This window comes from Macaca mulatta, chromosome 20, assembly GCF_049350105.2.
Source record: "Macaca mulatta isolate MMU2019108-1 chromosome 20, T2T-MMU8v2.0, whole genome shotgun sequence".
In the NCBI taxonomy this organism is placed as follows: domain Eukaryota; kingdom Metazoa; phylum Chordata; class Mammalia; order Primates; family Cercopithecidae; genus Macaca; species Macaca mulatta.
In genome coordinates this window covers 19,071,765-19,085,661 of record NC_133425.1, presented here as the reverse complement: position 1 = coordinate 19,085,661, position 13,897 = coordinate 19,071,765, and the positions used below count along the sequence as shown (strand labels likewise).

Below are 13,897 nucleotides of genomic sequence, written 5' to 3'. Positions count from 1 at the left end.
CCCGGGAGGCGGAGCTTGCAGTGAGCTGAGATCCGGCCATTGCACTCCAGCCTGGGCGGCAGAGCGAGACTCCGTCTCAAAAAAAAAAAAAAAAAAAAAAAATTGTAAGCACAGGAAAACAAACAACCCTTAAAAATGTGGATATGTGTGTTTAAGAAACCAGCCTCCAATTCTGTTTGTTATATATTCATGGGCTGGTCTGATTGACAGGCTGAGCTTGAGTCCACATCCCAAAACACTTGTGCACATAAACTCGTGGCTCAAATACTACACTACCGTCCCCGCTCTTTCACTCTTGTAAAAGCTCAAACGGCTTGTTGGTTTTTGGTAGAGTCGTCACAGAGTGGCCGGTCCGCAGGCAAAGGCTTGGGTTTCCCCTGCTTTTCTAAGTCACTAAAGCCCTAATTAAGGGCTGGGTTAGGTAAACACAGCTGCACGTATGGAAAAGCCTAAACTCCAGAAAAATATATTTTTAAATGTCCACTCAAAACCCAGGTAGACTCTGTAGGCTCAGCAGAATCACTAGGTCAGCTTAGAAGCAACAGGCAGCGCCATCTTCATGCTCAGTCTAGTTAGTTCCTCGTGTCCCTTTGGGCTTCTGTTAGTTTCTGGATTAGGTAGCGCTTGTCACGACTTTCCTAAAAAATAATAGGTTCACATGTGCATTTAATATATTTGGAAACAAATACCATCATTACCTACCAGACTGAGGGCTGAGGATTCTAACCACTGGACTATTGTAATGACCTCTCATCTAGTCTGTCATTGTGTCCACGCCACAGCCCCTTGTCCACAAAGCAGCTGATCCTTTTTTTAAAAAAAATGCACAGTACAACCGGATGTGGTGGCTAATGCCTGTAATCCCAGCACTTTGGGAGGCCGAGGCAGATGGATCACCTGAGGTCGGAAGTTTCAGACCAGCCTGACCAACATGGTGAGACCCCATCTCTACTAAAAATACAAAAATTAGGCCGGGCAAGGTGGCTTACGCCTGTAATCCCAGCACTTTGAGAGGCCGAGGCAGGTGGAGCACCTGAGGTCAGAAGTTTGAGACCACCCTGACCAATGTGGTGAAACCCCATCTCTACTAAAAATACAAAAATTAGGCTGAGCAAGGTGGCTCACGCCTGTAATCCCAGCACTTTGGAAGGTTGAGGCAGGTGGATCACCTGAGGTCAGGAGTTCGAGACCAACCTGGCCAACATGGTGAAACCCCGAAACCCCGTCTCTACTAAAAATACAAAACATTAGCCGGATATGGTGGCGGGTGCCTATAATCCCAGCTACTTGGGAGGCTGAGGCAGGAGAATTGCTTGAACCCGGGAGGCGGAGGTTGCAGTGAGCAGAGGTCGCGCCACTGCCCTCCAACCTGGGCAATAAAAGCGAAATTGTCTCAAAAAAAGAAAAAAAAATTAGCCAGGCAAGGTGGCGCACACCTAGCTAGTAATCCCAGCTACTCGGGAGGCTAAGCAGGAGACTTGCTTGAACCCGCGAGGTGGAGGTTGCAGTGAACTGAGATCACACCACTGCACTCCAGCCTGGGCGACAGAGTGAGACCCTGTCTCAAAGGAAAAAAAAAAGACTGGCCATCACGGTGAAACCCCTTCTCTACTAAAAATACAGAAGTTAGCTGGTTGTGATGGTGGGTGCCTATAATCCCAGCTACTTGGGAGGCTGAGGCAGGAGAATCGATTGAACCCGGGAGGTGGAGTTTGCAGTGAGCAGAGATTGCAGCACTGCACTCCAGACTGGATGACAGAGCAAGACTCTGTCTCAAAAAAAAAAAAAAAAAAAAAAAAAAATGCACGGTAGACTCCTACTTAACACCCTTCAGTGGCTTCCCATCCCACTCAGAATAAAACTCTGTTTTAACAGAGCCCTCGAGGCACTGTGACTCGATGACTCTGGCTGCTATTACAGTATCACCTTGCCTCTTCCCATCACTCACCACCCTGTGGCCACACCACCCCCTCCCTCCTGTTCCCCAGAAGTGCCCGGCTCATTTCCTCACTGTGCTCTTTCCCTCTTACTCTCATCCTTAAATAGGACCTCTGATAATGGGCTCCTCTCTCTATTATTCAAGTCTCAGCTGGGTCCAGCTATATAATGGTTTCACCATTATAGGCTCATGCCTATAATCCCAGCACTTTGGGGGACTGAGAGGGGATAATCACTTGAGCCCAGGAGTTCAAACCAGCCTGTGCAACATAAGGAGACCTCATGTCTTTAAAAAATTAAAAAATTAGCCAGGCATGGTGATGTATGCCTATAGTCCCAGCTACTTGAGAGGCTAAGGTGGGAGGATGACTTGAGCCCAAGAATTTGAGGCTGCTGTGAGCTATGACCATGCCATTGCACCCCAGTCTGGGCAAGAGAGTGAGACCCCATCCTAAATTTAAAAAAAAAAAAAATCACCTCCTCAAAGAAGCCTTCTACAGCCGCATCTGCAGTAACAGATAGCCCACTCGTCACTCTACCTTGTTTTTATTATCTTCAGAGAAGCTATAATTAATCAGCATTTATCTTATTAACTACTCAGCAGTTTTGTTTTTTTGTTTTGTTTTGTTTTTGTTTTTGTTTTTGTTTTTGTTTTTGTTTTTTGAGACGGAGTCTCACTCTGTTGCCCAGGCTGGAGTGCAGTGGCCGGATCTCAGCTCACTGTAAGCTCTGCCTCCCAGGTTTACGCCATTCTCCTGCCTCAGCCTCCCCAGTAGCTGGGACTACAGGTGCCCGCCACCTCGCCCGGCTAGTTTTTTGTATTTTTTAGTAGAGATGGGGTTTTACCGTGTTAGCCAGGATGGTCTCGATCTCCTGACCTCGTGATCTGCCCATCTCGGCTTCCCAAAGTGCTGGGATTACAGGCTTGAGCCACCGCGCCTGGCCTTACCCAGCAGTTTTATCTCTTGTTCACCAAAGTGTCCCAGCCCAGCACAGTACAAGGCACAGAGTAGGTACTTAATACACATCTTTTTTTATTTTTATTTTTGAGATGGAGTCTCACTCTGTCGCCCAGGCTGGAGTGCAGTAGCACAATCTCAGCTCACTGCAACCTCCACCTCCTGAGTTCAAGGGATTCTCCTGCCTCAGCCTCCCAAGTAGCTGGGATTACAGGTGCCCACCACCACGCCCAACTAATTTTTGTATTTTTAATAGAGACAGGGTTTCACCATGTTGGCCAGGCTGATCTTGAACTCCTGAGCTCAAGTAATCTGCCTGCCTTGGCCTCCCAAAGTGCTGGGATTACAGGCATGAGCCACTGTACCCCCGTTAATACACATCTTGAAGGAATAGATGAATCAGTGAATTAATGAAGCTGGACGGGGCCAGGCCTGAAGGCAGAGTTTTGGGGAGGTGGTGGTGAGAGAAGGCTGCAGTAATTTCACTCCCTCCCAGGAATACACCACTTTCCTTGTGGTGTCCTGGGTAAATGTCCCCAGTCATGACCCTCTGGGGCTGTGCTTCCTTACCAGGGATAGCTGCTCTCGGAGCTGGATGACCACCCGTTTGTGTGCTCCAGCTAAGGCAATGAAGTAAAACATGATGAGGCTGCAACACAAGACAGACAGGTCACTAGGGAGTCTGGATAATCTGAAGGCCACTAGAAAAACAACCCAACGTATTTTTCCTTGAAACAGTTTTACTTTTGTTAGAAAAGAAGGCTGGGCACGATGGCTCATTTTCATATTCCCAGTGCTTTGCCCAGGCAGAAGGATCACTGAAGGCCAGGAGTTTGAGACCAGCCCAGGCAACATAGTGAGAGCCCCATCTCTAGAAAAATAAAATATGGCCGGGCGCGGTGGCTCATGCCTGTAATCCCAGCACTTTAGGAGGCCGAGGAAGGCAGATCACCTGAGGTCAGGAGTTTGAAATCAGCCTGACCAACATGGTGAAACCCCGTCTCTAATAAAAATACAAAAATTAGCTGGGAGTGGTAGTGGGCACCTAGAATCCCAGCTACTCAGGAGGCTGAGACAGGAGAATCGCTTGAACCCAAGAGGCAGAGGTTGCAGTGAGCCGAGATCGCACCACTGCACTACAGCCTGGGCAACAGAGCAAGCCTCTGTCTAAAAAAAAAAAAAAAAGAAAATGTAAAATTAGCCAGGCATGGTGGCGTGAGCCTGTAGTCCTCAGCTGCTCAGGAAGCTGAGGCAGGAGGATTTGAACCCAGAAGTTCAAGGCTGCAGTGAGCTATGATCGCACTACCATACTCCAGACTGGGCAACAGAGCCAGACCCTGCTCTACAAAAAATAAAGAAAACCCTCATCTCTTCCAAGCAGAGGGTATAAGAAACAGCTACTGAAGTTTTTATTTGGCAGTGGCAGCAGAATCTGATTTATGCCTTGCTTTTTAATTTTAATATTAAAATTTGCTGATGTTCCCCTTGTACATACAGAATGACAGAAAGAGAGAACGACATGGTTGAGAAAGTCAGCCGGGCATGTAATTAACATGTGGATGATCACTGTGGAGACGCTCTAGCCCATTTCCTCATTTGTAAAATAGGGAAAACATAATAAAACCCAGTGATTTCCAGCTTTGGATAAAATCATTTTTATTTATTTTATTTATTTATTTTTGAGACAGAGTTTCACTCTTATTGCCCAGGCTTGAGTGCAATGGCGTGATCTCAGCTCACTGCAACCTCTGCCTCTCAGGTTCAAGTGATTCTCCTGCCTCAGCCTCCCAAGTAGCTAGAATTACATGCCTGGCTAATTTTATGTATTTTTTACTAAAGATGGTGTTTCACCATGTTGGTCAGGCTGGTCTCGAACTCCTGGCCTCAAGTGATCTGCCCGCCTCAGCCTCCCAAAGTGTTGGGATTACAGGCCTGAGCCACCGCACCTGGCCTGTTATGCCCATTTTAGAGACAGGAAAGTGCAGTTCAAAGAAGCTCAATAACTTGTCAAGTCTAGAGTGACCCCCACCCCCTGCCATTTCCCAATGGGAGGAGCCCACATGCCTCAGTGGGTCCCGGTGGTTCTCACTCACCAAATAATCATGAAGAAAGGAACTGCAAAGGCTTCGGAAGTGACGCCGTGGATGAAGGACTGCAGCGAGCTGGGGAAGGTGCTCACCGTCTTGGGGATGACCTCCCAGGTGGTGTTGAAGTTGGTGAACGGCCCACAGGCTTTCGAGGAAGGGATGCTGCCAGGACACAGACCAATAGGCTCAGAAGGAGCGTGTAGCACAGGCTGAGTGTCCCGCCTCCGCACGCCCAGAATGTTTTGTTAACAGTGGCCTACAAGGAGCCACCTGACCTCCTGGGCCTTCTGGAATGTTTGGGTCGAAAATGCTTACCCCGGCTGGGCACGGTGGCTCATGAATGTCATCCCAGCACTTTGGGAGGCTGAGGAAGGTGGATCACCTGAGGTCAGGAATTCGAGACCCGGTTAACCAAAATGGTGAAACCCCATCTCTACTAAAAATACAAAAATTAGCCGGGCATGGTGGTGCATGCCCACCCAGCTACTTGGGAGGCCGAGACAGGAGAATCACCTGAACCTGAGAGGCGGAGGTTGCAGTGAGCAGAGATTGAACCACTGCACGCCAGCCTGGGCAACAAGAGCAAAACTCCATCTCAAAAAAAAAAAAAAAGAAAAAGAAAGAAAGAAAGAAAAGAAAAGAAAAGAGAAAGAAAGAAAGTGCTTACCCTGAAATTTCATCAAGTCTCTAGACCTAACTTCCAGTTTACAGGAAATTCAGGAGAGAGAGCAAGTTAAATGACAGTGTAAGAAAATAACAAGACAAATCCAAAATGTGGGCATTCTACTCTCCGGTCTCTTAATTGAGAAGTGAGGAAACTGGCCTGGACTCTTCAGAGAATCAGGAATTAAAAGAGACTAAGGAGGGAGAGCATTAGGAAAAATAGCTAATGCATGCTGGGCTTAATACCTAGGTGACGGGGATAGGTATAGCAAACCACCATGGCACACATTTACCTTGGTAAGAAACCTTCATGTCCTGCACATGTACCCCAGAACTTTAAATTTAAATTTAAAAAAAGAGAGACTAAGGAGATAGAACAAACAGAAGCAATGGGTCAAACTTGGAAGATCACTATTTTAAAAACAAATCTCTAATCCCAGCACTTTGGGAGCCCAAGGCGGATGTATCACCTGAGGTCAGGAAATGGAGGCCAGCCTGGCCAATGTGGCGAAGCCACGTCTCTACTAAAAATACAATAACTAGCCTGGCATGGTGGCAGGTGCCTGTAATCCCAGCTACAAGGGAGGCTGAAGTACAAGAGTTGCTTGAACCTGAGAGGTGGAGATTGCAGTGAGCTGAGATCGGGCCACTGTACTCCAGCCTGGGTGACAGAGCAAGAGCGAGACACCATCTCAGGAAAAAAAAAAAACAAAAAAACTATACTAAAGACTATTGAGGGACAATTGGAGAAATTTAAAATGGCAGAAATATGATATTAGTATTAATCTTCTTAAGTGTGATATATTATTGTGGAAACACATAAAGAGGAGTCCCTTAGTCTAGGAGCTGAAGTACTTAGCAATGAAATATTATGAGGTCTATAAGTTAATTTCAAATTATTTCCTATCCAAAAAAAAGTAAGCATAGAGAAAACAAATCCAGTTGGCCCCCCACATCCAAAGGTTCTGCATCATCAAATTCAACCAACCTCAGATAAAAATATTTGAAAAATAGGCCGGGCGCGGTGGCTCAAGCCTGTAATCCCAGCACTTTGGGAGGCCGAGACGGGCGGATCACGAGGTCAGGAGATCGAGACCATCCTGGCTAACACAGTGAAACCCCGTCTCTACTAAAAATACAAAAACTTAGCCGGGGGCGGTGGCGGGCGCCTGTAGTCCCAACTACTCGGGAGGCTGAGGCAGGAGAATGGCGTGAACCCGGGAGGCGGAGCTTGCAGTGAGCTGAGATCCGGCCACTGCACTCCAGCCTGGGTGACAGAGCGAGACTCCGTCTCAAAAAAAAAAAAAAAAAAAAAAAAATTTGAAAAATAAAAAACAACAATACAGCCAGGCATAGTGGCTTGTGCCTATAATCCTGGCACTTTGGGAGGCCAAGGCAGATGGATCACTTGAGGTCGGTAGTTTTGAGACCAGCCTGGCCAATATGGCGAAACCCTGTCTCTACTAAAAATATAAAAATTAACCAGGCATGGTGGGGGCACGCACCTGTAATCCCAGCTACTCCAGAGGCTGAGGCATAAGAATCACTTGAACCCGGGAGGCAGAGGTTGCAGTGAGCCAAGATGGCAACACTGCACTCCAGCCTCGGCGACAGAGCCAGACTCCCTCTCAAAAAAAAACCAAAAAAACAAAAAACAAAGCAAATACCATGCTTTTTTTTTAATTTTTTTCTGAGACAGAGTTTCACTCTTGTTGCTCAGGCTGGAGTGCAATCGTGCAATCTCGGCTCACTGCAACCTCTGCCTCCCGGGTTCAAGTGATTCTCGTGCCTCAGCCTCTGGAGTAGCTGGGATTACAGGCGCCCACCACCACGCCCAGCTAATTTTGAATTTTTAGCAGAGACAGGGTTCTCCATGTTGGTCAGGCCGGTCTCGAACTCCTGACCTCAGGTGATCCGCCTGCCTCAGCCTCCCAAAGTGCTGGGATTACAGGTGTGAGCCACCATGCCCGGCCTACCATGCCATTTTATAGCAAGGACTTGAGCATCTGAAGATTTTAATGTGGTTGGGGGGAAGATCATGGAATCGATGCCTGAAAGATACTGAGGGAGACTGCATAGTAAAATGTTAACAGTTGGGACATCCAATTGAAGGGCATATGAGTTTTACTGCTGCTAGTTTTTCAACTTTTCTGTGGATTTCAAATTTTTCAAAATGAAAAGGAGAGAAAAAAATAAAATAAAATTACAATAGGAAAGCACTAACATTAAGACCTGGAAAGAACTGACTAAATTCACATCACAAAGGTCTGTGTATAAGACTTTCCATTGCAGCCCTTTATGTAGGGATAAAAATAAATTCCTGGAAACAACCTAAATGTTGTTTAAGGAAATGGATGAACAATTTATGGGCCATTCATATGATGGAATACTAACGAACCATTGAGAGAAAAAGAGAGAAAAAGTGGCCAGTCACGGTGGCTTACGCCTGTAACCCCAGCACTTTGAGAGGTGGAGGTGGGAGGATCACTTGGGCTCAGGAGTTCAAGACCAGCCTGGGCAACATAGCAAGATAGCATCTTAAAAAAAAAAAAAAAAAAAAAAAGACAGAAAAGACACAAATGTGAGGAGAGGACCATCACTCAGAGGAAAATTAAGTACTTGAGAAGGAATGAGAAAATGAATTTTCACCATTTTTGTATATCTTTTTAATTTTGTGCTATGTGAATGCATTTCCTATTTTAAAAAATCAAGCCGGGCATGGTGGCTCACATCTGTAATCCCAGCACTTTGGGAGACCGAGGCAGGCGGATCCCCTGAGGTCAGGAGTTCGATACGAGCCTGACCAACATGGAGAAACCCCATCTCTACTAAAAATACAAAATTAGCCGGGTGTGGTGGCACATGCATGTAATCCTAGCAACTCGGGAGGCTGAGGCAGGAGAATCCCTTGAACCCGAGAGGCAGAGGTTGCGGTGAGCAGAGCTCACACCACTGCACTTCAGTCTGGGCAACAAGAGCGAAACCCCATCTCAAAAAAAAAAAAAAAAGACAGAAAAAAAAAATCAAAGCTAAAAATATTTTTTAAAGAAGAGTTTTGTATGTCCATGGACATGAGAAAGGATATAATATAAAACTAAGTGGAAAAAAAAGGAAAACAAAAAAAAAAGAAAAAATATTAAATGAAAAAATAAGTTACCAAACAGGATTATACTATTATCTCATTTTTTTCTGAAAAAATAAATAATTGCTTTTCATAAATAATTTCCAGAAATATTCATAAGAAAATGTCATTACGTCACCTACGGAGAGTGAAAATAAGAGGTGAAGTTAAGGAGCAATTTTTTTCTCTTCAATTTACACCCTTCGGTACTGCTTGAATTTTTTATATAACATACATTACCATAACAATAAAAAGCAACAAAACACATACAGAATCAAATTGTTAAAAAAGAGCCACCTGGCCGGGCGCGGTGGCTCAAGCCTGTAATCCCAGCACTTTGGGAGGCCGAGACGGGCAGATCACGAGGTCAGGAGATCGAGACCATCCTGGCTAACACGGTGAAACCCCGTCTCTACTAAAAAATACAAAAAACTAGCCGGGCGCGGTGGCGGGCGCCTGTAGTCCCAACTACGTGGGAGGCTGAGGCAGGAGAATGGCGTGAACCCGGGAGGCGGAGCTTGCAGTGAGCTGAGATCCGGCCACTGCACTCCAGCCTGGGCGGCAGAGCGAGACTCCGTCTCAAAAAAAAAAAAAAAAAAGAGCCACCAAGCACAGTGGCTCACGCCTGTAATCCCAGCACTTTGGGAGGCCGACATGCGCAGATCACTTGAGATAAGGAGTTCAAGACCAGCCTGGCCAACGTGGTGATACCCCGTCTCTACTAAAAATACAAAAATTAGCTGGGTGTAGTGGCAGGCGCCTGTAATCCCAGCTAGTTGGGAGGCTGAGGCAGTAGAATTGCTTCAACCTGGGAGGCAGAGGTTGCAGGAAGCCAAGATCACAGCACTGTACTCTATCCTGGGCAACAGAGTAAGACTGCATCTCATAAAAAAAAGAACAAAATCTGAGAGAGGGACTCAAAGTTCCAGGCTTTTCCTTTTTTGTTTGTCTGTTTATTTGCTTGTTTTTTGTTTTTAATTTGAGACGAGGTCTTGCTATGTTGCCAGGGCTGGTCTTGAACTCCTTGGCTCAAGCGATCCCCCTGCCCCACCTTGGCCTCCCAAAGTGCTGGATTACAGGTGTGAGCCACCGCACCTGTCCAGGCTTTTAATTTAAAGATGAAGAAACAAAATTCGGCCTGGTGTGGTGGCTCATGCCTGTAATCCCAATACTTTAGAAGGCCGAAGCAAAAGGATCAATTGAGCTCAGGAGTCTGAGATCAGCGTGGGCAACATAGTGAGGCCTCGTCTCTACAGAAAAATAATAAAATTTAAATAATTAGCCAGGCGTGGTGGTGCGCACCTGTAGTCTCAGCTACTCAGGAGGCTGAGGCAAGAAGATCGCTTGAGCCTTGGAAGTCTTGACAGCCTGTGTGTGTAGAACACCATGAGAAAAGCCAATAAAGCCACGGTGGCTCACACCTGTAATCCCAGCACTTTGGGAGGCCAAGGCGGGCAGATCACCTGAGGACAGGAGTTCAGACCAGCCTGGCCAACATGGCGAAACCCTGTCTCTACTAAAAATATAAAAATCAGCCAGGCATAGTGGCACACACCTGTAGTCCCAGCTACTCAGGAGGCTGTTTGAACCTGGGGAGATGGAGATTGTAGTCCCAGCTACTTGGAAGAATCATTTGAACCTGGGAGATGGAGGTTGCAGTGAACCAAGATTGCGCCACCGCAGTCTCAAAAAAAAAAAAAAAAAAAAAAAAAGTGATGTGATGGATCCTTTTACATAAAAGAGGAACAGATCAAGAAGCAATGAAATGTTCTAGAAAACAACGTCGCATTTACCGTGATATGCTGATTGTCAGAGGTATGATTGCCAAACACAGCCCGATCAACAACACCAACAGGAAGAAGAAATTAGAATTGGATGCTCTGAACGGCCTGGGGGAGGGTCTGCAGGTATAAAGCAGACTCCACTACAAGGAGAAAAACAAAGAAAAATTAAGATCAATGAGTACAGCTTCTATAAGGATAAATAAGCTCATTCCTGCATTACAGTGGGAATGTTAATCACTCTAACCTTTCCAGAGGGTAGTGCAGCAATACAGATCAAAATGAAAAAGGTTTCATCCAGACTCCAAACTTTGGGGAATTCATGCTGATGAAATAGAAGGAGAAATGGACCAAAACACAGGTATGTGGATGTTTTGTTTGTTTGTTTCTTTGAGACGGAGTCTCGCTCTAGCGCCCAGGCTGGAGTGCAGTGGCGCGATCTCGGCTCACTGCAAGCTCCGCCTCCCGGGTTCACGCCACTCTCCTGCCTCAGCCTCCCGAGTAGCTGGGACCACAGGCTCCCGCCACCATGCTCGGCTAATTTTTTGTATTTTTAGTAGAGACGGGGTTTCACCGTGTTAGCCAGGATGGTCTCGATCTCCTGACCTCGTGATCTGCCCGTCTCGGCCTCCCAAAGTGCTGGGATTACAGGCGTGAGCCACCGCGCCCGGCCAACAAAACAATTCTTAACAAAACTCTCAAAATTATAAAAACACAAAAATTCATCAAGAGTAGGCTGGGCGCGGTGGCTCACGCCTGTAATCCCAGCATTTTGGGAGGCCAAGGCGGTTGGATCACGAGGTCAGGAGTTCAAGACCAGCCTGGCCAAAATGGTGAAACCCCATCTCTACTAAAAACACAAAAATTAGCCAGGCACAGTGGCAGGCTCCTGTAGTCCCAGCTACTCAGGAGGCTAGGGCAGGAGAATCACTTGAACTCAGGAGGGGGAGGATGCAGTGAGCCGAGATCACGCCACTACATTCCAGCCTGGGTAACAGAGTGAGACTCCATCTCAAAAAAAAAGCATATTTTTCTAGAATAAACGTATATTTTAAATAAAGGATGTAATTTTGACATGTCTCATAGGATATAAGGTGAGCTCCAGACATATTGGTGCCCTGGAAGGTCGAAAATGGCCCAGCATATGAGCCCCCATTCCCACCGGCTCCTTACCTCTTTCACATAGAAGATGATAATGAATTTCAAGGTTGCAATTGCAGGGAGAAGGGGTGAGAAAAAGGCTCCGATCCAGCAGATGGTTTGCCCATAAACTATCCCCAGGACGTTATCAGGAATGGCAAACTCCTGCTGACCCCAGCACTGAATCAGCTTCCAAGAGGAACAGTAGGTCACCAGGAGCCTGGAAACAGACAATTCTCACTTGGGCTACTGGTGTCTGCCAAGGCCACAGAACCATATCACAAAGATCAGGACTATTTCCATGCATATTTCTCATGGACACTGGTTAGTCATATGTCTTAAAGATGCAGCATATAATGAACTCAGGAATCATTAAGATCAGGTTCCAAGTCTCAGATCTACAGTTCGGCACTCAAATTGATACAATCCTTGACTTTTTTTTTTTTTTTTTTTTTTCCGAGACAAGGTCTCACTGTCACCCAGTCTGGAGTGCAGTGGTGCAATCATAGCTCACTGTACCCTCAACCTCCAAGCCTCAAGCGATCCTCCTGCCTCAGCCTCCCAAGTGGCTGAGACTACATGTGCATGCTTGGCTACCTGGCTAATTTTTGTTTCTTGTAGGGACAGGGTCTCACTTATTTTGCCCGGGCAGGTCTCAAACTCCTGGCCTCAAGTGATCCTCCTTCCTTGGCCTCACCAGTGCTAGGATTATGGGTGTAAGCCACTGTGCCCAGGCTTCCATATTTATTTTTAAGGACTCACTAGACCTCTGGCCTCTGCCTAGATTATCTGCATACATGGGTAAAGAGTGGTTAAGTGAACAGAGAATAATAACAGAAATGACAACACAGTTTGATAATCATGCTGGTGATAGCTAACATTTTGTTGAGTTCTGTACTATGGAGTGTTCTCAGTGCTTTCATCTGCATTACTTACCCCATTTACTCCTCACCACAAAGTTACTGGGTGGGTACTTCTACTATCCCCATTTTACAGGTGAGAAAATAGGCACAGATCTTAAATAACTTGCCCAAAGTCACATGACTAGCAAGGGGCAGGGCGGCAGCTTGAACCCAGATCAGGACACGGGCGTCCATTGCCGCCTGGAGAGTCTGCACCTTTTGTGCTGATGGCAGAAGGCCATCCCCAGCAAAACCTCATGGAAAGTGACCCCATTTCTGCTCTTCATGCTGCCTTTAGATTAGCAACTAATGCATGCTGAGGTCAACAGCCTGGAGCTACTTGAAAGTTTCCAGTTATGAACAGACACAATGGTTCAAACCTGTAATCCCAGCACTTTGGAAGACTGAGGCAGGAGAATCATTTGAGGCCAGTTTGAGACCAGCCTGGGCAACATAGCAAGAGCCCCTCTCTATAAAAAATTTAAAACTTGGCCTGGCATGGTGGCTCATGCCTCTAATCCTAGCACTTTGGAAGGCAGAGGCAGGTGAATCACGAGGTCAGGATATCAAGACCATCCTGGCTAACATGGTGAAACCCTGTCTCTACTAAAAATACAAAAAATTAGCCAGGTGTGCTGGCGGGCGCCTGTAGTCCCAGCTACTCAGGAGACTGAGACAGCAGAATTGCTTGAACCCAGGAGGCAGAGGTTGCAGTGAGCTGAGATTGCGCCACTGTACTCCAGCCTGGGTGACAGAGCAAGACCCTGCCTCAAAAAAAAAAAAAAAAGTTACCAGTTGTCAGATTTCCAGGGCTATAGAGTCATCCAGCAGCTTCTGGAATGCAGCTGCAATGGGACCCTCCAGTTTGTGTGTGTGTGTGTGTGTGTGTGTGTGTGTGTGTGTGTGTGTGTGTGTGTGGTGGGGGGGGAATAATAAGGGCACCCCTCACACTTACTTTCTAGGAAAATCCACGAAGAGTGTCACAGCCAAGATGATGATGAAGTCGAAGATCATCAGCTTGTACATTTCCTGCCCAACTTGGGTCTCCCAGCACTGAAACCAAAGAGAGTGAGGGAAACTGAAAGACCCTAGCTGAGGCAGAGAAAGCCAGGCTCCCAAGACACCTTCTAATTCCCTTTCCAACTCCAGATCCTGTGGCTCCAGCGAGGGCATCAGCTGAGGCAAACTCTGAGTCTCAGCACAGACTTTGGTTTCCAAGCCCTCAGAAGTGCCTGGTGTTGGACTCCAAGGGGCCACACTCTGTCTCATCACTAGAACTAGAAAGCGAAGCAACTGCAGTTCAAAC

General features: G+C 46.6%; 1 protein-coding gene across 14 annotated transcripts in view; it reads right to left on the bottom strand.

The window, feature by feature from the left end:
* TMC7 (transmembrane channel like 7) overlaps positions 1-13,897 on the bottom strand; it is a 70,713-nt gene that overhangs the window by 1,852 nt on the left and 54,964 nt on the right. For 2 of the 14 annotated variants that reach the window (XM_077983350.1, XM_077983351.1), the window contains exons 10-16: positions 13,547-13,644; positions 11,723-11,909; positions 10,797-10,874; positions 10,562-10,692; positions 4,991-5,146; positions 3,468-3,546; positions 46-638 (exon numbers count right to left, since the gene is read on the bottom strand). In XM_077983350.1, coding sequence (XP_077839476.1) covers positions 573-638; positions 3,468-3,546; positions 4,991-5,146; positions 10,562-10,692; positions 10,797-10,874; positions 11,723-11,909; positions 13,547-13,644 — 795 coding nt within the window. In that variant the 3' untranslated portion in view covers positions 46-572. 14 annotated transcript variants of the gene reach the window in all.